This window comes from Pelodiscus sinensis, chromosome 2 (genome assembly GCF_049634645.1).
Source record: "Pelodiscus sinensis isolate JC-2024 chromosome 2, ASM4963464v1, whole genome shotgun sequence".
NCBI lineage: Eukaryota > Metazoa > Chordata > Testudines > Trionychidae > Pelodiscus > Pelodiscus sinensis.
Window position 1 is genome coordinate 211209064 of NC_134712.1, and position 25712 is coordinate 211234775.

General features: G+C 44.2%; 1 protein-coding gene across 4 annotated transcripts in view; it reads right to left on the reverse strand.

Annotated features, from left to right (window-relative positions):
- The window catches only part of DYNC1I1 (dynein cytoplasmic 1 intermediate chain 1), a 288063-nt gene that overhangs the window by 206529 nt on the left and 55822 nt on the right, over positions 1-25712 (reverse strand). For all 4 annotated transcript variants that reach the window (XM_006114494.3, XM_006114493.3, XM_075922334.1 and 1 more), the window contains one exon: positions 24896-25011. In XM_006114494.3, the coding sequence (XP_006114556.1) occupies positions 24896-25011 (116 nt within the window). The remainder of the gene's footprint in view (positions 1-24895; positions 25012-25712) is intronic.

Below are 25712 nucleotides of genomic sequence, written 5' to 3' on the forward strand. Positions count from 1 at the left end.
TTAAGGACTGCTGTGTAGACGCACACTGATAGAGTAGAGGGATTATAACAGAGAGTGTCAATGTAATCTAGCTTGCTAGAATAATATAAAGCAGATTTGAATAGGGTTGTCAGGCATCTGGTTTTTGACCAGAATGCCTGCTTGAAATAGGATTCTGATTGCTCCAGTCAGCACTGCTGACCAGGCCATTCTGGGTATGTCTCCACTGAAACACTATTTTGAAATAACTAGCGCTATTCCAAAAAAACTTAGTCAGTGTCTACACAGCAGGCAGTTATTGTGTCAAAATACTGTCAAGTTGGAGGACTCTGACTCCTGTAACCCTCGTTGTACAAGGAATAAGGGAAGTCAGAGGAAGAATGCTCTATTTTGAAATAAGTGCTGTGTAGACACTCCCTATTTTGAAATAAGCTATTTTGAAATAAGCTATGCAATTGACATAGCTGAAGTTGTGTAGTTTCTTTCGAGTTAAGACCTGCAGTGTAGATGCACCCTAAAAGTCTGGGCGGTGATACAGTAGTACAGTGGGGCTACGGCAGGATCCCTACCTGTCCTGGCTCCACGCATCTCCTGACCTGGAAATAGCTGGCATTTCGCTTCAACTCCTACATGGAGTTGCAGCCATGGGGGCTTTGTACATTGGCCCACCACAAATGTTGGCTGTGCAGCTGCCATTGGCTGGGAATTTCAGCCAATCTGAGCTGTGGAGGAGGCACCTACAGAAAGGGGCAGCACGCAGAGCCACTTGGCTTCACTTCTGCCTAGGGAACAGAGGGAAACACCAGCCACTTTGAGGAGCCACCTGAGATAAGCGACACCCAGAACCTGCTCTCCTCACCCGTCCTGTGTTCTAACCTCCTCTCTCAGCCTGAAACCCCCCTCACCCAAACTTCCTCCCGGAGCCCACTCTTCTGCCCATATTCCGAACACCTCAGTCCCAGCCTGGAGCCCACTCTGAACACCCATCTTCACCAGCCCCACTCCAAAGCCTGCACAGCCAGTGAGCCCTCATTCCCCTCCATACACTGCAACTCCCTACCCCAGCCAGAGTCCACCCTTACCCTGAACATCTCATTTCTGTCCTCACCCCAGAATCTGCACCCAGAGTCCATATCCCCTCCCATATTCTATGCCCCTGTTCCAACCCAGAGCCCTCACCCACACTCCAAACTCATTTTTGGCCCCAGCCCACACCCCCAGCCAGAGCCTCATGCACCTCAACACTATGCCCAACATTGTGAAAATGAGCGAGCGAGTGAGTGAGTGAAGGACTGAGTGAGTGAGTGAAAGTGGGGGAGAACAAACAACAGAGGGAAAGGCGATGGAGTGAGCAGGGGGTGGAGCCTCACGGAAGGAGCGGGGTAGAGGGCAGGGAAGGGTGTTTGGTTTTCTGCATTCAGAGAGTTGGCAACTGTAGCCTTGGTGTAAATGAGAATTAGCCCTTGAGAGTGAAGTCCTGGCCTCACTAAAGTCAATGGGGAGAGTTTCTCCCCTAGGATTAGTCTAGACAGCGGTGCTATTTCAGGGTACTTCTCGGATACTTGTCTTTTAAGCAAGCCCATTATTTCTAAATATAATGGGCTTGCTATTCCAATGTTCCTATAAATCTTGTTACACGAGGATTAAGGGTTGTTTCAGAATAGGGGTTTATTTTGAAATTTGGCACCATGTAGACAGTACCAGATTACAAAATAAGCTATTTAAAAATTAACTTGAAATAAGCTACATAATTGGCATAGCTCAAATTGCGTAGCTTATTTCGAGCTAAGGGTGCAAGTGTAGACGCACCCGCTACATTCCAGTAAAGGAATGTCAAGTTCCTTCCTGATACATATTCACATAAGGTTTAATCAGATAATGTAAGCAGTGTGGTGAAAGGTAAAAGCATCATGAACAATTGATTTGTACCTCAGTTAATATATCTTACAGTTCTGTTCGCACTGCTATACTGCTGTCACTTAAGAGAAGTGATGACTTCAAGAATTAGTCGTATTATAATTATGTTTATCTTCACCTTTACAAACTGACAATCAAATTAGACCAACTCAAAAAACAAGAAAATGATTATGTGAAAAACAGTGAAATTAAGAAGTTTTGCAACGTTCAAAAAATGGAACTTTTTAACAATTTGTGTGACATTTTTGCAATATTTAAAATAAAATTTTACCATAAATACTACTGAAATTGGTTTGTAATTTTTGCTCAACTGAAGACTCTTGGAAAGACAAAGTGAGAGATAAAGTGGGGTTGGATGTTGGCAGTTAGGTGCTGTGACCCTGGGGATGGCAGGAGTGTTCACAGCTCTCAAGAAGTAATGAGGTTAAAATGTTGCAGGGGAGGATTTAGGTTAGATATTAGGGAAAACTTTCTAACTATAAGGGTAGGTAAGTGACAAAACAGGCTTCTAGGGCTACATCTAGATTTCAGACTTCTTGCGTAAGAAGCTTTTATTGGACGAGATCTTCCGCAAAAACTTCTTGCACAAGAGAGCGTCCACACTGCAAAAGCACATCAAAAAAGCGATGCGCTTTTGCGAAAGAGAGTATCCAGACTGCATGGACACTCTCTCAAAAGTAAGCTCTGATTTTTATGCACAGAATGAACACCAGAGCATCTGTGCTTTTTCCTCTTTCCTCTTTTTGCACAAAAAAACCCTCTTCCCTGTCCACACACACCTTTTTGCAAAAGAGGTCTTTCGCAAAAAAAAAAAAAAGGCATTCTTCTTGTAGAATGAGGAATACCTACACCAGAAAAACCCCTCTGTTCTTTTGTTTTTTTGCGCAAAAATGCGCTTGAGGTGTGGATGCTCCGTGAGTTTTTTCGGAAAAACAACTGTTTTTACGAATAAAACTCTGTAGTGTAGACATAGCCTGAGAGGCTGTGGAATCCCCACCAGTGTTGGGTTTTACAGAACAGGCTGGGAAAATACTTATCAGGAACAGTCTCAATTTACCTAGTCCTACCACAGCACAGTGGGCTGGACTTGATTGGTTCTAAAAATCTCTTCCAGCCTGTGACGGGGAAGAAGCTCCCCGCACTGCCAGCCCCACCCCCGGGGAGGCGCCGAGCGGTGTGGCGGAGCTGAGCCCGGGGGAAAGCGCCCAGGCGGAGGAGTGGGGGCGCGCGGCCGCAGACACATCGGGCACGGCAGGCGGTGGGACCCAGGAGGAGGCGGACGGGAGATGCAAGGGGGAGCGGCACGCCCCTGGCGTGCCGGCTCAAAAGGGGGAGGGGCTGGAAGGGAAAGAGGCTGCTGGCATTTCTTTGAACTCCGCAGGCAACCAGGGGAGCGGAGCTGAGGGAGCCGGAGGGCCAGAGGAAGAGGGCCGAACCCACGCAGCCCTTACCCAGGGCGAGACTTTCCAGCCTGGGGCATGGAGGATCGAGGCCGAAGGCGGACGGCCCCACCTCCTACACCCGAGGAGGACCGAAGGTTGGGCCCGGCGGAGGGCAAACCCCCGCGGCTGGGTCGTGAGCGGGGCTGAGAGCGGGGGGCCTGCCAGAGCCCACGGGCTGAGCGGAAGCCCGGGCACGGTGGCCACAAGCCCGGGGGCCCGGACAGAGGGGTCAGGACTCGGGGGCCGAGACTGTGGGTGAGGGATACAGGCGAGGGAGGGGACCGGCGGCGGCGCTGACTGGCGGGCCCGACTTCGCCACACAGCCCTACATTTTCTACAATTCTATCAAAGCTGAAGGAGAGGTTTTATGCTGTTTTGTGCCATGAATGAGTGTGGTTAGAAGAGGAATGGTCCTCAGTCTGCGGCATAGGTGTGTTTGAGTGTTTCTGAATAGGGCAATATAGGTAAATTGAGTATTTTCTAGAATGACTTCAAAACAATTTTTTTAAATTATTGAAATACTGAGAAAAATGTATACATGTTATTCATGGATTTCATGCTCAGTGGCAGCCACTGTGATAATATAGTGTTAACTTCTATGTGGCTGAGGCCACAGAACTTCCCTAAAATAATTCCTAGAGCATATCTCCTATAAAAACATTGAATCTTGGTTTTAAAAATGCCAGAGACAGAAAATCCATCATCACTCTTGGTAGATTAATGACTGAACAATTACCCTCACTGTTAAAAATTACACTTTATTTGGAGATGTATACCTTTTTCAAAAGAAAGAAAGAAAGAAAGAAAGAAAGAAAGAAAGAAAGAAAGAAAGCATTTTGACACTGTTACAAACTTTTTGTGATTTTTTTTCAAAAATGGCAATTTTTTAATTATAATATTTTCATAATATTTAGACCAGCACTTCATAAAATAGGTATCTATATCTGCAGAGATACAGGCAACATAATACCAGATTCCAAAACAAAAATTAAAAAATTCATTGAGATAAGAAACAATACAACCTTTTATTTATGTTAAACTTCTATTTAAATAGATACATGATAGACCATAAAGAGATTTTATTTGCATAATTATCCTCCATCAGATCCCTTCTCAGGATTCATTTATTTTGGTGAGTCTTTCCCTGATTTTGGATTCATGTAGATCTTGGGGTATCATAAGCCAAATATCAAGATTTCCTTACCTCTATGCAAGTATTTCCACATAGAAGTACAGTCTGGCCCTAACATTTCACTGTTTCAGATTACTACTGTGAGTACACTTAAAAATGTGTAGGATTTTGCAAAAAAGAGAAATATTTCTAGAAATAACAGTATGTCTATAAAGAGGACTCTAGGGCTACTACAGTCCTTTGATTTCATCGATGTACTTAGGGTCATCCACTGCATTTCTTATCAGTTTCCTTAAACATTTTTATATATTTTATCATAGAATGGAAGATTACATGTATGTGTATGTATATATTTTTTCAGAGACCATTCACTATTTCAAATAAAAGATACAAAACAAGGTATAGAAAATCATTTAAGAAATTCCAATAAGATAAAATGTTACTGTCTCACAACAGGATATATTACATTATAAGCTCTCAAGGGCATGTGAGAAACTCTTGTAAAAATATTACTAAGTCAGAGTTCTTAAGGATCACTGACAGAAACAGGGGAAAGGAAAATAAAATGGGCAGTTTTATATAAATAGTGGCACATAAGCAACTCTTAACTCCCTATCCTAGGGCTAAATCTTGGTCCCATTAAAATCAATGGGAGCTTTCTTTTCACTTCAATAAGTCCAGAATTTTGCCTCTAGACAATGGGCTGCACAATTTTTCCATTTAATGTCTTCTACTCTTCTGTTCTTGCCACCAATTTGTGTTTTATGTCTGTCCACATGAACCACGTGCTAGCCCAAGTTAACTAAACTTTCCAAATTTATGGCAGCTGCTCTCACAGGTCTCCCACAGTTTAACTTTTATGTTCCTTTACATGAAATTATTTCTGTTATCCTTATCTATAAACACTGATATATTTGAATCTCTGTAGCCTTTGTTCTTCTCTTCTTCATCGTTACTAATGTTACCTATATTTATTTCTTGAACAAACTTTGATATTTAAGTTATTTTCTTCCAAATATGGGCTCAATCTTAAATTCTTCCTCCGTTTTCAAGCAAACCTCTTACTGAGCAGCCATAAATCAGTCATGGAGATCAATAAGTGTCTCTAAGTGCACACAGTGTCTTTACTCACAAGAATGTGAGCATGAATAACTGTGGGCATGCAGATGTACGTACAATTTTAGGCTCAGATCCTCAGAGGTTTTTAGGCACTAACTTCCTTGGCATTTAAATAGCTTTAAAGATCTGGCAGGGCCATCCTTATGAATTCTGGTGCCCTACACAGCCTGAGCATCTGCACTTCCTACCCCCACCAGGGGAAAGGCAGCTGTTCTGGCGGGAGGGGAGAAGGAAAGCACTCAGGGCTGTGTTGGCAAGAGCTGTGAAGAGCAGGAGCAGGTCAAGGAGGCTAGCCAGGGAGAAGGAGGGGCCACAAAGGTGGAGCAAGGGGCCAGGGAATTGGACCATCAGAGCCAGGAGGCAAAGCAGGGGGCAGCAGCCTAGAGAGCCAGGAGGCAGAGCAGGAGGTGGGAGGTGGGTGATTGGGGCTGCCGGAGCTGAGAGTCAGGAGATTTGGCTGCCGTGTTGGCAAGCAGAGCAGGGGGCAGGTACCCAGAAAGAAAGAAAGAAAGAGCAAGCACTGATGGGTGCTGTGCTCTTCAGAATATCAGATAGATGAGGATTCAGAGCTGACCAGGTGGTTGTAAGCCTGGAATGGCAAAGGTTGGGAGGATTGATTCTCAGCGTATGGCTGCAGAGGTGTGTGAACGTTTCTGATCTGAAGAGGATCAAGCCAGTGTGATCTGGGGAGAGTTCTGAGGTGAGCAAGGGATGGGTCAGATTAGCAAGGCTGAGTACAAGGGGAATGGAGACAACTGATGAAATGAGGGCATGAACAGGTCACTTGTGTGTATGCATGTTAGGGATACAAAGCAGACAGAGGGTACGTCTACACTACAGCGCTAATTCGAACTAACTTAGTTCGAATTAGTTAATTCGAACTAAGCTAATTCGAACTAACGCGTCTAGAACTAAAAACTAGTTCGAATTAGCGTTTTGCTAATTCGAACTAGCATGTCCACATTAAGTGGACCCGGAACCGGGCTTAAGGATGGCCGGAAGCAGTGCCGGCAGGGCATCAGAGGAGGACTTAGAGCGTGGAGATGCTGTCTCAGGCTAGCCGAGGGCTGCGCTTAAAGGGACCCGACCCCCACCCCGGACACACAGTTCTCAGGGGTGCCCTGCTTGCAAACCAGTCCTGGCTTGGAGTGCCCGGAGTGCCCACACTGGGCACATCACAGCACTCGGCCATCAGACCGGCTGCACTTGCCGCAGGCTGCCATCTGGGGAGAGAGGGCAATTGGGGGGCTGCAGGAGAGCTTCCACCCCCAGAAGCCCGCAGAGCCAGCCCAGTCCTCCCCATCGGGGGCTCGTACCCCATTCCTCCCTCACCTCCTTCCACTTACCCTTCCCTAGCCCCTTTTCTTGATGTACAAAATAAAGGACAATTGTGTTAAAAAATGGAATCTGTCTTTATTGAACAAAACTGGGGAAGACTGGGAAAAGGAGGTGGGAGAGGGGAAGAGAGAGGGTGGGAGAGGGGAGGGCAACTACAATGATCAGGGGTTGGGAACAGGTCCCATATGAAGAGAGGCTAAAGAGACTGGGACTTTTCAGCTTAGAAAAGAGGAGACGGAGGGGGGACAGGATAGAGGTCTCTAAAAGCAGGATTTGGGTGGAGAGGGTGCATACAGAAAAGTTCTTCATTAGTTCCCATAAAGAAGGACTAGAGGACACCAAAGGAAAGGAATGGGTAGCAGGCTTCAAACTAGTAAGAGAAAGTTGTTCTTCACAAAGCAAAGAGTCAACCTGTGGAACTCCTTGCTGCAGGAGGCTGTGAAGGCTAGAACTAGAACAGAGTTTAAAGGGACGTGAGATCAAGTGATGGAGGTTGGGTCCATGGAGTGCTATTAGCCAGGGGGTAGGAGTGGTGTCCCTGCCCAAGGTTTGTGGAAGGCTGGAGAGGGATGGCATGAGACAAATGGCTTGGTCACTGTCTTCGGTCCATCCCCTCCAAGGTCCCTAGGGTTGGCCGCTGTCGGCAGATAGGCTACTGGGCTAGATGGACCTTTGGTCTGACCCAGGACGGCCATTGTAAGCTCAGGGCTCAGGGTCGGGGGTCTCAGCAGACCCCCTTGATTTTCATGCACACCTGCTCCTGGGTGGCCAGGCTGGAAGCTCTCCTGCCCTAGACGGCCACTTTCCTGTGCCTAGTGCGGAGATCGTGGACGAGGTCCACGATATCCGCACTAGCCCAGGCAGGTGCCCGCCTCTTGCGGTCCCGGGCAAGCTCCCGGGAGCCGCCAGCCTGGTCCCGGGAAGAGGGGGAGGGCTGGGGGGCATCGGGTCGTTGGCTCGAGCCGTGCCAGGTGCAGGGTCTGCTGGCTGGGTGCTGGCAGGCTTGCACCTGGCACGGGCACTGTAGCCAGCCCGTGCCCCTTTAAGGGGTCCGGGGCTGGGAGGGGGGCAATAGAGTTTCCCTGGTGTTGGCCAGAGTGGCCACCAGGGAAAGCTGGGGAGGGCTAGCCTCCCACTAGTTCGAATTAAGGGGCTACACACCCCTTAATTCGAACTAGCTAGTTCGAACTAGGCTTAATCCTCGTAAAATGAGGTTTTCCTAGTTCGAACTAAGCGCTCCGCTAGTTCGAATTAAGTTCAAACTAGCGGAGTGCTAGTGTAGCGCCTATGAAAGTTAGTTCGAACTAACGTCCGTTAGTTCGAACTAACTCTGTAGTGTAGACATACCCAGAGACATTAGAGTGTAGTCGTCAGGACTAGGAGAAAACACTAAGCGGTGACACAGACCTTGTGCATTACTTTTTCATTTTGAAAGGAGAAGAGGGCAGAGAAGTGGGCACTCCTTTTTCTTCCCAATCAACCTGTTTTATCCTCCAGCAAATCACTTCCCAGTGGCACCACTGAGAACAGTGTCCCATTTTTTCCACAGTGGAAACAGAATCAACTTGCAGGGAAGTTAAGGGTGTGTGGCATGTAGACTAAGGTGGGATGGGGAAGAGGGCAGCTTGTGAGACACCAGCTACCACTTACTGCCCATCATTTTTAGCAACATGATTCCATAAAACACCATTGCTTTATATGCGGGATGTAGCAGCATGGGCTAATACGTTTGTCCCTTAACTACACCAGGAATTCACACCTATCTGGAGCCAAGTCCCATTCTTCAATCCTCACTGCTTTTGCTGTAGCTTGCTAATAAAACCTGCTGTAATTGAGACACTCACATACTTTTCTTCTTTGTTAATTAGCCATTCACGGCAATATGTTAAAAAGCACCCAAAAATTGTGTTTTCAATGCTCCTTTTCCTTTCTTGTCTGATTTCTGACTTCTCCCTCCGCTACTAAAATCAAGTGTGCTGCATCAGACTCTCCTGCTACACTCCACAACTCCTGCCTAGCAGCTTATGCTAACAGGACAGAAGGGGATACCACAAGGGAGCAAGTTACAGCTCTGATTTTGAAGCCACAGCATCTTCACCTTCCACTCTGGTGTAAGGTGTACACCAGATCTGCTTGGTTTTATGCCAGCTGGAAATGCTTTCTTGGGCATTATCCGCCAGCTAACAACTGACAAGAGGAGCTGTGCTCTGCCCCATGCCTTTCTGTCTGCTAGGTTGGGGGACAGTTGGTCCAGGAGCTGGCCCTGCTGGCTTTATGCCACTGACAGCTCTCACCATCTTCCTGGGGGAATTCTCCACTGACCAGGCCAAACTCTTGCTTCTTTATACTGCCACAGTGCCGCAGAAGAGAATCTGTCTCTCATTGTTCAACCTGATCTCAGCATCTGGATACAAAGGAGATGAAATGGACTGACTCATCCGTCTGCGGTCAGGCTGCTCTTGGTACTGGATGTCAGATCCTGTCATTCCTTTCCTCCGCCAGCTTCATGGCTATTCTCCTCATTTCTGAGAACAATCCCAAAAGGCCTTTGTGGTTTTCCAAACTCACCCCACCTACTCCTTCTTCTTGCTTTCTCATCTCCAATCTATCATCCCCCGCCACCCCTACTTCCTGCTTGCTCTGCTCTTCTGGGCCTCTGATCTCTCTTCACAGCTGATTTTTACTCTTCTTCTACTCATGCTGCTCCCATCTATCTTCCATCCCACTGGGCACCGAGTCTCACCACTTGTCTGTGAATCTTCCTTTAAAACTTTTTGCTCTTTAACTTTTGACTGACACTCTCCTACGAAATGTTTCATCACCTCGGGAACAATGCCACATTACTATTATTGGATAAACTGCAAACATCCATGTTAAATGAAGGGGCTCCTGGAGACAAATAAATTCTGACACCCCCCCTCCACGGGTTCTCCCTAGCTAGCCACTAATACTTTTTTCTTATCTGATGCACACAGTTCTCTTGCACTGAAGATTTCCCACTGCCAGATTCATCCTCTACAGAAATAACACCACAAGTCTCTGCCTCACTGAGATGTTCAGTATGGCTATGTCTAGACTGCATCCCTCTGTCAACAGACAGATGCAAATCAAGCATGTCACAATTGCTAATGAAGCAGGGATTTAAATATCCCGCACTTCATTAGCATAAACATGGCTGCCACTTTTTTTTCGAAACGGAGCTTTTTCGAAAAAAATGGCAGTCTAGACGCAGATCTGTCGAAAATAAACCCTTTTCCGACAGATCCTGTATTCCTCAAAAAATGAGGTTTACAGGATCTGTTGAAAAAGGGTTTATTTTTGACAGATCCATGTCTAGACTGCCAGTTTTTTTTGAAAAAGCTCCATTTCAAAAAAAGGCGGCAGCCATGTTTATGCTAATGAAGTGTGGGATATTTAAATCCCTGCTTCATTAGCAATTGCAATGTGACTAATCTACATCTCTTTGTCGACAGAGAGATATAGTCTAGAAACAGCCTTTAATGGAGGAGATGCCCACACATAGCGATTTTCCCTTTATATCCCATTTCTTGCCTGGATCTGACAAGAACTATCCTAGGAATGGGCCAGAGTTATTAATCAGAAACATAATATCACTTCCTTCTCTTCACTTATTTCTCCTTGTCAGCACCAATTCAAGACCATTGAAGATTTGCAGGCTCCATCATCTTCCCCTGAGATGGCTCCATAGATAAAGCCACTCTTTGTAAAGATGCAAGAACTTACAAACATTTTCAGATATACTTCTGGGCTCCCAGACTACTCCGGAACTCTGAGAGCCTCAGCTGCAGGCAACCCACTTGGCTTCCTGCCAGCTTGCCCACCTCCATGGCAGACTGCCAGGTCCCAAGTTCCCTGCCAGATGGGTTGCCATGGAGGGGGTGAACAAGCTGGCAGGAAACCGGGCAGGTTTCTGTCGGACACCAGCCTGGCTTCTGTCAGATGTTTCATCAAACATGACAAGCCCCTCCCAGCAGAATGTTCTGATTAAGAAAAATCAGCCGTCTCAGATGGAAAATGTTTCATCAGAAAATTTCTGACCAGTTCTAACGAAGTCCTAACCTACTATACTGGTTCCCTTCAGGTCTCAGAACATGCATTGAAAAGTCCGCTTACAAGAAAGCCAATATGTTATTGTTGGTTTTTATTATATAGAGACCCCAACTAACATCAGGGCTGAATTCTACTAGGCACTGAACAAATATTTAGTTAGAGACAGTCCGTGTCCTAGGAAACTTACATTTTAAACAAGGAGGACACCTCCAGGGGACAGGAAATTTTATTGTCCCTATTTTACAGAGAGGGGCAGGAGCCATAAACAGACTAAGTAAGGTGCCCAAGGTCACACGGTAAGTCAGTAGAAGAGGCAGGAACTGTATTTAAATCTTCTAAGCATTTTTACAGTGCCTAAAACTAGTTTATATCATCAAAGCTTAGGTTCAAGCCCAGTGCTTAATTCAGGCTCAGTAATATCCAATACCAAGCTCACTCAATTAAGTGGTAAGATGCACCAGCAGCTATTTATAACAGATGGATTTCCTTCCCCAACTCCACAGGCCATTTGCTCAGAGGGTAATGCAGGTGAAACCTGCATTGTGTGGCAAGGAGCCATGGGAGAGATTCATTGCACCTCTGTGTGGATGGTCCTTTAGATATCACCTGAGACATGTGCAGATCATAGGTGAAGTGTATGGTTTGATGGCCAAACTTCCTCCTTCTTTTTCTGTACAGAGATACACACACACATGCACACAGAAAATTCCACAAATCTCTACAATTAGTTTAGCTATATGGCTATGTCTACACTGTAGCCTTCTTCCGGAAAAGCTTATGCAAATGAAGCACGGAGTGGAATATCACCATGCTTCATTGGCATAATTAATTAGCAGTCGTTTTTGTGCAAGAGGCTTTTGCGTAAAATGGAGCTGTGTAGATGGCTCCTTTTTGCACAAAAAAGGCTGCTAATTAATTATGCAAATGAAGCACAGCGATATTCCACTTGTGCTTTATTTGCATAAGCTTTTCCGGAAGAAGGCTAAAGTGTAGAGGTAGCCTTAACAGTACTGACTAAAAGCCCCACTTGTGAGGTTCTGCAGGGACTAAAACCCAGGACTGCAGGACAGCTGATACTTCTGTACCACTATCTAGTAGCCATGACAGAGCCACATGCATTATCCATACAAACTCTGGAGCAATAAACACTACAAGAAGTCCCATCTTAGACAGCCAGACTGACTGCTTCCTTCACATCCCCTGATTGGTCTAGGCATCCTACTGAAGTCCAACCCTTGGAATCTCATTGGGGCAGGGACATCTTTTTCTTTTGTGTTTGTACAGAGTGTAGCACGATGGGGTCCTAATCCATACTGAGGCTCCTCAGAGCTACCACAATGCAAATGATAGATAATGCAGAAGAACATGCTTACAGCCCATTAGTTAAGCATGGGAAAAAGTAATTTGCTAAATCAGGGCTGAGGTGCTATAGAAACAGCAAAAGGAAATCTCTGCCCTGAAGATCTTACAGTCTAGCTTAACTCTCAGAAATATTTCCCTTCTTCCAGCCTCTTCTGAATTGTTCCATATTTGTACCTGAGAATGCAATTGGATCCAGAGAAAGAAATTTAGGATTTGTCCTTTTCATAATAAGACAAAAATATAGTATTCTAAAACAGTAAAAAAATTGGGTATGCAAGAAATCTCCAATCAAGGTGCTAGATTTTAATTGTCGGGGAGAGGGAGGGAGAGCTGGGGCAATCAGTAGCAACAGGGGTCCAAATAATGAACCCTTTACTACCAATGATGAGCAACTACTCAGGGTCTTTCTTGTCATTGGTGTGGATAAGTGCTCATGAACATGGGTTGTACAATCTAGCCTAAAGAGCCAGATCCCAAAAAGAAATTAGATCCTAATTCCCATTGTTTTCAACACCTTTGAGAATCTGTCCTGTAATGGCCATTGCTGAAATCTAGTCTGTTTTTTAAGCCGCTTTAGTAAATATATCTGCATTGAGCCATATGTCACTTAAACATAAACAAACATAACTCACTTTATTTTAAGGTTAAGAAATGATATATTTTGCCACTGTTTCATACCATGGAAACTACCCCGAGGCTACTAGGAAGAGGATTCAAACATCTCTCATGTAAAACACATCATTATGCATTAGAGAAAACTTCATTTACTGGGGGAAAATGGTACAACAGCTGGAAGTGAGCACCATAAACCACATAAAGTTTTAATTAAATTCATTACAAATTCTTTGTCTCTCAGTGGGCTTGGGGGCAGGGAGAACCATTCAACAAAGGCACACAATCCAGTTTGTCAAAACTAATAACAATGCAAACACATTTCCTCATAGAGGGGCATTTTGAAAAAGTTAAAGAATAAGTAAATATATTACTTTTAATATGTAACATTTATAAATTATTGCAAGATGGGCCCAATCTCAGAGCACAGTTGTAATTCCTATAGTTCAATTAATTGATAGATGTTGTTGAGCAGCTAACATACTTAACTGACCTCATTACTATAGGGGATCAAACCCAGTATTTTTTCTTAAGAGAAACATATTGAAATAAAACTATTTATTGCCATTATTTATTTATTTTATGTGCTAAGTGTCTTACAGATACTGAAGTAATAAATGTGATACAGAATTACAAAGCATACAGGTAGACACAGCTTCCCTCCACTACAGACCTTGCAGTCTATTGGTAAATGGGATGCACCAATTGAGGATTATACACATCGGCCCTGATCCTGCAAACTCACAGCTACCTAACATTACATACTTAAGTAGACAATAGGACAATTCATTATCATGCCTAAGGCTATGTCTACACTGCAGAGTTTTTGCGCAAAAACACATGTTTTTGCGCAACTTGCATAGCGTCCACACTACAAGAACGTTCTTGTGCAAGAAAAAGTACAGTAAATCATAAGAACACAGGGCTTTTTTCACAAGAGTTATTACTCTTTCTATGAGGAATAAATGGCAAGAGCTCTTGCAGAAAAAGGAATGTGTTGACAGGCAACAGGGTTTTCTTGTGTAAGAAACCCCTATGGCTAAAATGGCCATCAGAGCTTTCTTGTGCCAGAGCACGTCCACACTGCCATGGATGCTCTTGCCCAAAAGCACATCTCTTGCACAAAAGCACATGGCAGTGAGGATGCACTATTGCGCAAGAACTTTTTGCGCAAGAGCTCCTGCACAAAAAGTTCTTGTGCAAGAAGCCTGCAGTGTACAGGTAGCCCATGTGTATTCTCTTCAATGTATTTAGGTGCCTAACTCCCATTGAAATCCATGGTTTAGATACCTAAATAGATACCTACCCTAAATATCTGAGGATCTGGGCCAGGCCATTAAGTAGGGAGAAAGAAGGATGGTATGGGGTTATGCAAGCTGTTATGCAAGCCCCTTTGTTTTCCAAAGCTAGAAGGCCTGGCAAAAGCCTTTTATGTTTAATCAAATTCAAACAAAAGGATTGTAGAATGTATAAAACCGCTTCACATGACAACATTATGAGAGATTTCAGCTATTTAGACTCATAGCAAGCATTTCCTCTGGGGCCCAATCCAGCTCCCACTGAGGTTCATGGGAGTCTTTCCATTGATTGTAATGGGAATTTGAACTTGCCAGTTGTTACTAAACTATGTCAACTATGACGAACTTCTAAATGGCAGAGTTATTGACTTGTTCCCTATGTAGGATTATAAAGAACTTTAAAAATATTGCTGAGTTAACTAATTCAGCAATTTTGTTGAAAAGCATACACACACAGCTAGAACATAAAGATGCAAACCGCTTAGCTGATCTACACATTGTCATGGATAAATTACATCATCTGAGGCTCTTTCACAAGAAATGCCCTGTTGATTCATATCAATGATCTATCCAATCTGATATTTTCAGTTACAGTGTTTACTGTGGGATGCATCAGAGACAAATACAACATTTGGCCCTGAAACAGAATTCTAACCTGCATTATTCTATTTTGCCATCAGGTGGCACTGTGTATAAATACTTTATTTAATCCATTGTATGCAGCCTGTGTTGATCCCAGGATATTGTAGAGACAAGATGGGTGAGGTAATACCTGACAAAGCATTAAAGGATGGTATGCTGAACAAATCTGGTGTGCATAAGGAAGCTCTGTAGCCAGTTCATAGCCGATAATAAAACAGTGCAGGAATAAACTATGGACAGAAACAGAAGGAAAACAGCAACAAAAGTTACCTGATCTCAACATGCTGCTCTTTGATATCCCAGAGAACTTCAGCATTGACAAATTTTTCCAATGAACAGACTGGAAACAGTATTTTGCAAGATTTCAAAGTGGAAACAAACTCTTCAAAAAAAAAAAAAAAAAACAAGGCATCCAATGGCATGCTGAAGACTAACAAATTTATTGGGGAATTTATTAGAGTATTAGGGTACGTCTAGACTACAGGGTTTTGTCGACAGAAGTTTTGTCGACAGATACTGTCGACAAAGCTTCTGTCGACAAAGAGCATCTAGACTACATTCAGTTCTGTCGACAAAGCAAGCTGCTTTGTCGACAAAACCCTGTAGTCTAGACACAACCCTACATGCAATAACTCCTTCTGTCGACAGAACTCTGTCGACAGAAGGCGTTATGCCTCGTAAAATGAGGTTTACCAGCGTCGACAAAACTGCTGAGTTCTGTCGACGTTATGTCGACAGAACTCAGTGGTAGTGTAGACGCAGGTATAGTTTTGTTGACAAAAGTCCACTTTTGTCGACAAAACTCTGTAGTCTAGACACACCCTTAGAGCATAAGCTTTTGTGAGCAACAACTAACTTCCTCGGATGAGAAAGAAAGAAAGAAAGAAAGAAAGAAAGAAAGAAAGAAAGAAAGAAAGAAAGAAAGAAAGAAAGAAAGAAAGAAAGAAAGAAAGAAAGAAAGAAAGATGTGACACTCCCATCTTTCTTTCCCTCTTATTTTCTTTCTTTCTCATCCAAGGAAGTGAGTTGTAACTCATGAAAGCTTTTCCTCTAGTACCCTAATAAATTTCCTAATAAATTTGTTAGTCTTTAAAGTGCCACCAGACTCCTTGTTGTTTTTCTGAAACAAACAAACTCAAAGACCTCTCTGAAACTCTCCACAGTAACTGTAGATGTTCAGGTATCTTCTTTAATTTATGCAATGAGGAAGCAGACAAAACATGCATTTAAATCCTTTGACTTTAATGAAGACAGTTACATACAGAGTTCCCTCTAAGCTGCACATCAGCATAGCTTCACGGTAATTAATCAGCCCCGCCCAGTCCAAAGCTCAGCCCCCTTTCCCTCCAAAGGAGCTGGCTAACTGGGCAGGGCTGATTAATCACCTGTGAAGTTGTGCAGCCAGGCAACTTAGAGGGAACACTGGTTACAAAGTGACTTTGAAAGGGTTCTGGAATTGTTTGATTCATACTTTATACATCAGAAAAATGTGGTTTATAAAGGAGCATGTTTCACCAGAGAATTTAATAAACAGGGGAAAATGTTGAACATTTTATAACAATTCTGCAGACACTGGCTGAAAACTCGGATTTGGGGAATGCAAAATATGATGCCACCAGAGACAAGCTGGTTATGGAGTTAACAGATAAAAGTCTTTTGCAGTAGCTAAAAATGAGGAAAGATTGAATCCTAAACCACAGTTTTACAGAGGCAAAACAGAATTAGAACAAAGACAGGAACAACTTAAAAACCCTAAAGATATCTTAGAAGCTATAAACAAACACTTGAGGCAAGAGGGAGGCATGTCCGGCCCCAGATGCATAATGTAATACATGCATGAAATATGGACATTTTGCAGGTGTATACCCTGCCAAAGTAGACAGGGTATGTCTACACTACCCTCCTAGTTCGAACTAAGAGGGTAATGTATGCATACCGCACTTGCTAATGAAGCCCGGGATTTGAATTTCCCGGGCTTCATTAGCATAAGCGGGGAGCCGCCATTTTTAAATCCCCGCTGCTTCGAACCCCGTGTAGCGCGGCTACACGGGGCTCGAACTAGGTAGTTCGGACTAGGGTGCCTATTCCGAACTACCGTTACTCCTCGTTTCACGAGGAGTAACGGTAGTTCGGAATAGGACCTTAGTCCGAACTACCTAGTTCGAGCCCCGTGTAGCCGCGCTACACGGGGTTCGAAGCAGCGGGGATTTAAAAATGGCGGCTCCCCGCTTATGCTAATGAAGCCCGGGAAATTCAAATCCCGGGCTTCATTAGCAAGTGCGGTATGCATACATTACCCCGCTAGTTCGAACTAGCGGGGTAGTGTAGACATACCCACAGGGAGTTGACTCCTATTACAGACAACAAGGATCCAATATGTCCACAGCAAGAAATCACATTCAAAAAGGTAAAATTATCTCAACAGCTCCAGTTCCCAAATACTACAACATGAACTAACCAGCAATGGTCAGTACAGATGCAAGCCTATGTCCTAAGAGAGGTGTGGTTAAAGCACAATGGCTGTGTGAATGGCTCGCACCTGCTCTCTCATGATGACACACCCACATGAGACACACCATCCCCCTCCAGAAGTAGGTCATCATCGCCCTGTGGAAGCTCGCCATGCTGGACAGCTACCGCTCTGTCAGGAACCAGTTTGGTGTGGAGACATTGACTGTTGGGACCATGCTCATATAGGTTTGACTCTCTTGCTATTGTCTCAGGAGGGTGGTGAACTACTGGAATGGGGTTCCCTAGGGAAGGGGGGGGATTGTCAGTCCTGCCTTCGCAAAGTCCTGCTGGAGAATGGGGTAAGTTGGGTTTAGTCCTGGGGTGTGGGAAGGGAGAGTTGGGCTCAGAGAACTCCTGAGGGTGCTGGCAAACCCTGTGATTCTCTGTTAGTCTCCTTCTACAGGTAGTGAGGGCCAACAACACCACCCTGCTGCGCAGAGTCATCATCCTGGGCAACGTGGCCCCCCTCCTCACCAGCTTTGCCATCATGGGTTTTCCCAAATGTGGGGGGAGGGGGCACTGAGGTCACCCACATCCCCACTTGGGCCCCTGACCACTGGGCATCTAAGTACATCAACCAGAAAAAGTACTTTTCCATGGTCTTCATGGACCACCCAGGTCTGTTCACAGACGTCAGTGTTGGGTGGTCGGGGAAGGCACACGACACCTGCATCTTCCATTACTCCAGCCTGTACCAGAAGATGCAAGCTGGCACTTTTTCCCCTGACTGCACCATCAGGGAAGGGGACGTGGACATGCCCACGTGCATTGTGGGAGATGCAGCCTACCCTTTGTTCCCCAGTTTATGAACCCCTACACTGGACATCTTGACCAAAGCAAGGAACATTTCAACAGCAGGGCCTGTGTTGTTGTGAAGGGCACCCTTGGCCACCTGAAAGAGAGGTTCTGTTGTCTCCTCAGCCAGCTGGACCTCGGCGAGCGGAACCTCCCCAAGTGGTGCCGGACTGGTGCATCCTGCACAATATATGTGAAAATAAGTGGGAGATGTTCCTGGCAACAGGCCGAGCAGCTCATAAGGGGCCTTTCAGGAGCCATCCGGCAAGTCCATCAGGGGACTGTGTGCATCTGAGAGGCCCTGAGGTAGAGTTTCAGACAATGACACCTGTGAGACTCTCTTCCAGGCCTCCCCACAAGGGGCTTCTGCAGTACCCCAGTGTGCCTTTTCTCTCCCTTTTCCCGCTTCCACCCCCTGCCCTCTCCCCTGCTGATTAAACAAGACTTTTTGTATCAGAACAATAAACTCTCTTTTATTTTTATTTGGAGTAAATATAATTGGGGAGGGACTGGGGAAAAAACCTGGAAGAGGGAAAGAACCGGGAGATGGAAGTGGAAGGAAGGGGGAGGTGGGGCTCAGGAACTGGGCGGGGACTGGTGCCTGTCTTGGGAGGTCCCACCGCCAAGAACGGGCCCTCCTCTTTTGCCCCAGCCAGGGGCTAGGGAGCCGGCTGCCGGCTCCCTTGCAGCCGTGCAGGGCTCGGTGGGAGCATGGGGGTCACTCATGGAGGCAGCGAAAGCTCTGAAGGCTGATGGTGTGTGTCACAGGGCTAGCAGGGCTTTCCTTGTGCCACAAGCCCTTTCACCCCGTGGCTGCAGCTTTAAAGGCTGCAGGAGAAGGGAAACTATAGAGTTCTGATGAATATGCCTATTCTGAAAAAGGTGTTATTCCTCATGAAATGGGGTTTACAGAATTCAAAATAACAAGCCTATTTCAAAATTATTTTGAAGTAATGGGCTTGCTGTGTAGATGCTCACCTTGTTATTTCGAAATAACATTAGAAATAATGCTACAGAGTAGACGTGCCATCACAGAGAAAAGAGGAAAACAATGTGCACAGATTGAAAAGCAGTGTCATATGGGCATGTGAGAACTTCAGCAGATATTTGTGTGGACGGAATGTGTTTACAATTACACCAGCTCATATAGCGTTTGTAACCCTCATCAATGGAAAGGACCTATTTCAAACACAGCTGAGATGTTAGTTTCTATTGCTGAGGCTAATGCAATTAAACCCAATTGCTAAGAATGCTCCTGGGGAAAATCTGGTGGTAACAGATGTCACAGAGCATAACTCTCTGTGAACCCAACGTTGATTTAAAGATATACATGGATATTATGAACACATAGGCTATGTCTACACTGGCAGCTTCTTGCGCAAGAACAGCTGTTCTTCCGCAAAAACTTGCCTGCATGAGCGTTCTTGCGCAAGTAAATTTACAGTATAGTGTTGTAAAACAGGGCTTCTTCCGGAAGAGTTATTCCTCTCCCCAGGAGGAATAAGTCCTCTTGCGCAAAAGCTCTTCCACAAGAGGGCAGTGTAGACAGGAAACATGAATTTCTTGCACAAGAAGCCCCTATGGTTAAAATGGCCATCCCAGCTTTCTTGCGCAAGAGAGCATCCACGCTGCGATGGATGCTCTTGCGCAAAAACACATCTCTTGCACAAAAGCACATGCCAGTGTAGACACACTCTCGTGGAAGACTTTTTGCACAAGAACTCTTCTGCAAAACAGTTCTTGTGCAAGAAGCTGCCAGTGTAGACGTAGCCATACAGAGCAATGTCAGAAAAGTTATATTGGGTAGCTGACCCAAGTATTTAAAGGACACTAAGACAGAAACAAGAGACTATTTTGTGGTGCATGGATAACTGAGTCAAATAGACTCATGATTAAAGGCCATTTCACTGTAATTCCAAATGAAATGAGAGTAGACATCTTAAACCTCATCCATGAAGGACATCAAAGATTAACTAAACATCACGAACAGGCTAGCCAATCAGACATGTGTGCACATCAGAGCTTGTCTGCATGCCTGTTTATTGTGTGTATCTTCTAAATTAATAAACCCTGGGATGAGGCATACCTGGGAGGTCGACAAATGCCTTTGATGTCGACCGCGGAGCGTCCAGACTACCGCGCTGAGCCGACAAACAGCTGATTGGCTCAGCACGGCAGCCATGTAAATTTAAATGAAGCAGTGATTATTTAAATCGTTGTTTCATTTTCCTATGCCGGGTAGTCTAATCTACATGCCTCTGTCGCCAGAGGTATGTAGTCTAGACTTACCCGAGGATTCTAAACTGACACAGACTGTTGGTTCAACCAATGGACAGCCAGATGACCAAGTTGTCAGGCATTTGGGTCATGTAATTAGAAAACCAGTATGATTCATGGACACTCAGACTAATATGTACTGAACTTAAAAGACACTGTGATAGTGTAAATATTGTGAATGGCAGGAATGAAGAACTTAAAGGGGAGATGTAATGGAATACTAAACTGTATTATACTGTTCAGTCATTAGGTGGCACTGTCTGAAATACCGTATTTAAATAAAAAAAGCAGGGGTGGGGGACCTTTTTTGGGTTGGGGGCCACTGACCCACAAAAAATCAGTTGGGGGCTACACACAAGTGAGATGCAAACAAAAAACAAAAAAACAAAACAAAAAAAGCCCCATCACTAATGTGGCCCCTGACTGAGGAGAAAGACACTCTCCATATTCCTGTCCCACACCATAGCCTAGAGGGCCCCAGGCTTTTAGCTTTTGTGTGTTTTAGCCTCATAGTAGGGCAGTGAGGGTTGGAGCGCTAGCACAGGCTCCCCAATATTGGGTGGGTCCCTGAGCCTCAGGGGCCAGATCCAGGCAAGCTCAGGGCAGCATCTGGCCACAGAGCCTGAAGTTCCCCACCCTGTCTTAAAGGAACACATCTGGTGAGTATAAGCAAGTTCTGTAGTCTGTACATATCTGGTACAAGTGTATAACCCATCCCCCATAAAACACTGAATTGTTCTATTGTATAATTTTGCTGCGGAAATCAATAATTAGGGATGGGCCGGTGCTAGACATTTTGGATGTCCGCGTGGGTCCAGGGTTTTTATTCTAACATCCTTCTACCCTTCCCATAACATATATAACTTAAACATGGGGTAAATAAAATGTGTGTATTCAAGAATATCAGCTATTCCAGTGGTTCTCAGCTAGGGGTCCACAAGCTCTTTCAGGGGGCCACAGAACCCCACTGCTGAAACCCACTACTCTGTGCACCAGCGACCCGTCCCTCATGGGGGCTGAGGCACAGGGAGCAGCACAGGGCTGAAATCCTGAGCTTACCCTCAGGCTAAGGCTGTGGGGAACATGGGGAGGTTGAAATCACAACCCGGGCAGAAACCTTGAGTCCATGGGCAGAGTTAAAGTGGCACAAGAGTGCTGCCCCCAAAATGCAGTGTCTTTCTCAGAGGGGGACATCCCTGAGGGCAGCTTCACCCTCCCACCTTCCTCTCCCCCAGCTCTCCTCCTCCATCAAAGAACTAGTTCAGTCTATCCTGGGGGGAAGTAATCCTGTTCCACCTCCCCCCCATAGAGATCAATTTGCACCCTTAGACAGCAAATCCAGTTCAAAACGTTAAACCAAATGAGATCCTGGGACACCTGGTGACAAGTGGTGAAAACCAGAGCTCTGAAGCTAACTAGCTAGCTGCAAGTCACCTTTGTGTCCTGCTCTTCAATAGATCACTCCAGATCCTGCTAGGTTTGCTGGCAGTCCCTGTAACCATTTTTTTTTTCAGGAGTCAAACCATTCCCCACTCCCTGCTGTTCTCCCACAATGGAACAATCAGGAATGAACTCTGAAGGGATCCTTGCAGACTTATCCTCCCCAGAGTTTTACTGTGAGGCTAGAGGATCCAAGCCAATTGACCGTCTTTTAAGCCAGCTCCCAGCAGTCAATTTCCTGAGATTTACTGATACTCCATAAATTCTCCAATCTTTTCACCATCTTTTTACCCAGAAGACACTGCAGTGATAACAGATAAACACAGAAGTAGACAGTGCATGGCTAACATTTCCTTCTCTGTTTGAAGCAAGGTTTTGTTACTAAAATAACTTTCAGAGAATCTGGGAAATTTTATCCCTTCAACCTCTTCCCTCCAAACCCAGAGACCCATGACCATCTGCTAAGTGACTATGGTCCGACACTTATTAATTTTGCCATCAACAGAATTCATTACTTCAGTGCCAATTGTACCACTGCCACCTGACAAGTTCCAAAGGCAGACCACAGACCCTTAACAACAAAAGTATCTACCAATAGAACAGCAATTTTTCTACATAAATACAGGCTAAAAAATCATGATTGGTCATAACTTGCTATTAACTTAATTCAATCTTTGCTATTGTGATAAGAATCATCAATAGACCGGCTGGTTATCTAGTTGATGGAGGTGGCTTTAACAGAAGCAAAAATAAATTATTCCTGAATCACTGAGAATGTAGTAGACATAGTTTAGCCCAGGAGATTGACAGCAAGTGTGGTTTACTGCAAATTTCACTCTGCACTTACTTCGAAATAAATCGCTATTCCAAAATGTTCCTTACTCCTCATGGAATGAGGCTTACAGATGTCAAAATAGCAAGCCCATTATATTTTGAAATAACAGTCTTGCTGTAAAAACCTAGGATAGCTATTTTAGGAAACCTCCGGTATCCTGAAATAGCACTGCAGTGTAGACATAGCCTAAGGTAGTAGCTGATGGTCTGTTCTCTATAAATCATGTAATTATATTCCCTTTTTCTATATTGCATTTCAGAGTATGGTTTCTAGGGCTCTCCTCTTATTATTTTGCATAGGTCATAAGTTCTGATGAAGAATGTATTGTTAAAAATACTCACTGTAGAGTAGTGCTCCCAATGTTTTCCATGTGCATTTCAAAATAACTACACGAAGGCTGTCTACACTACACTGCTCTTCTGGAAAAAGCTATGCAAATTGTGAACCTCAATTTGCATAGCTTTTTCTACTTCTTTTTTCAAAGAGGCTTTTCCGACATTTGGCCAAATGACACTGGGCCAAATGTCAGAAGAGAAGACATGTTCCCTGGATGCGGCAGTTTTTCCAGGATACCTCTAATATCCCAGAAAAACTCTGTAGTGTAGACATAGCCAAAATAGCCATTTTTTTCTGAAAAGAGAATTAATCACTGATAGATCATGTCAGTTTATCATTGTACCGCCAGAGGGTGCTGTTCCTATGCTTTTGAAATATATTTTTATGAATAATTAAAAATAACGTTGGGACTCTGGATATCCAGGGATGGGGATGCAATTGTGAAATTCGGTGTCTACAAAATCTTTTATTACAATTTTTTTAGTCTCCTCAAATCCAGTATAGTCTGGTAGAGAGGAATAATCTTTGTTGATTTGATTAAACAAAGGGGGGGCTAAGTTTGGATGTTTATGACTGGGTGAAATAGCAATAGCATATCATGTTGATACACAGGGGAAAGTTTGCGTTTGCGCTTGATTTTAGCCCCCAAAACTCTGGCATTTTTCCAGCGGTGTTTCAGCTGCTCACAATGGCTTTGGGACAGAGTTGTTCATCCCAGGTACAGTGACAAGGTGCTGACTTAGTGCTAAAGATTGAGGAGTTTATAACAGGAGAATAATAGCTTGTTTTTCTACAAGACGATATTAATTGAAGGTCAGAAAATCTCTTGTGCCAAAAGTTCAACTTTCCTTTCTCTCTCTGAGAAGCTTTCTTTCTGTAATAGACTTCAGACCGAGATGCCTATTATAAGCCTAAAAAAACTGCATGTATCTCCAGTAAGAGAGTAGATTTCACTACAGAATAGAAGAGGAATAAATCTAACTTGTAGACTTTACTTCTGGTTTAAAGAGAGAACAAATGTCATAGTTTGAGGGAGATTGCAGAAAGCCTCGTTCCCCCAAACTGCAAGTATAGACAGGCACAGAACTTACCCCCACCCCCACTCATATGTGGCTCCACTAACCTAATTAGAGCTGCCCCAACCCCCAAATAGAGAAATCAAACTACAAACTGTGCCTATGACACTAGCATGGTCCAATGAAGTACAAAGTAACAGCAAATGCTCAGCTCAGTACTAGCATGCCAATTATTCATTTTATATCTTCATTGATGGCAAAATGTAACATCACAAACAACAACCCCATGTGTACAGATGTCATGGTCATCAGCAGCCAAAGTGAGAAGACCCCATTCCTTGAAGAGCTGTAAACTGCAGGGTCTAATCCTGCTGGAACCATCCACTAGAGAAGACATCATCACACTAAGCCAGTATATTAAAGTAATATTCAAATATTATCTCTTCATAGAAGCTTACATTTTTTGAGAAAGCAAGAAAACAGCATGAAGCAATCTCTTAACTAGACACACAACAATTTCTTTGAAAATATGCTCTTACGATACCACTGTAAGAACACTGTTGTAAAAGTTTTTTTTTATTCCAGCTGTATTTAAACTCATTTTTATAATTACTCTCAATGACAATCTATCAAACAGGAAACATGATAAATAGAAATAACAACACTCTAGCCATTCTTCCTCATTTAATAAACCCCAAAACAAACTAGCTTATATTATTTGTATCTATGCTACAAAATATTCTTGACAAATTTGGAAATAGGAAATATTTTACCTTCAGACTGATGAGTAGCAAGAGGCGTCTGAGTCTCTTTGGAGTAGGACACCACTTCCCGGGGTAAGAAATCAACTTGGGTAATCTTTGACACCCCTAGCTTGTGCAGCCTGCGCCTAAGATTTAATGTGAGATCACAAGTTTAGTCAAGTTTGTATGTAGCAGTTTAAAATGAAAATACTGCAGTTAAGCGTTCAAAGGATGAAAAAGTTTTAGTGTCAGCTCAAATGAAAACTAATAAACTAGATCTGGGTAGTTTATTGGGAAGCATTAATAAAAAAAACCTGACTTTGCACTAAAGGAAATTAACCTGAGAACTAGTAGACAGAATAGAATCAAATGTAATGAACTGAGTGCTACATATTTCGTGTACTTTGTGGGGAGGAGCTGTAATAGGAAGGGCAAGAGCTTCTGTGTTCAGCAGGTCTATTCATGCGTTCAGTAGACCTGTGCACAGAGGATGGATGGCAACTCTGTACACACCTATAGATGCTACAATCCACCCGGTGGTGGGGACAGGAACCAACGGCATTGAGAGAGAAAGTGCATCTCTCCATCTCCTGTATGGAGCTGGAGAGACACAGAATAAAGACTGATTATTGCCCTCCTAATGAGTACCCTTTTTAAAGGAGATTTGCCGGACAATTTGAGGCCACGGGAATCCGGCACTCATAGTTTTATTGAAATGGTACTATAAAATGCTAGGGGAGTCACCAGGAACAGAGAGCCGGTGTAGAAGCGTGGGTTATCTTGCTTTCCCCATTTCCCTAAGCATAAATAAACTACATGGAAATAAGCAAGAAAACCAGGAAGTAGA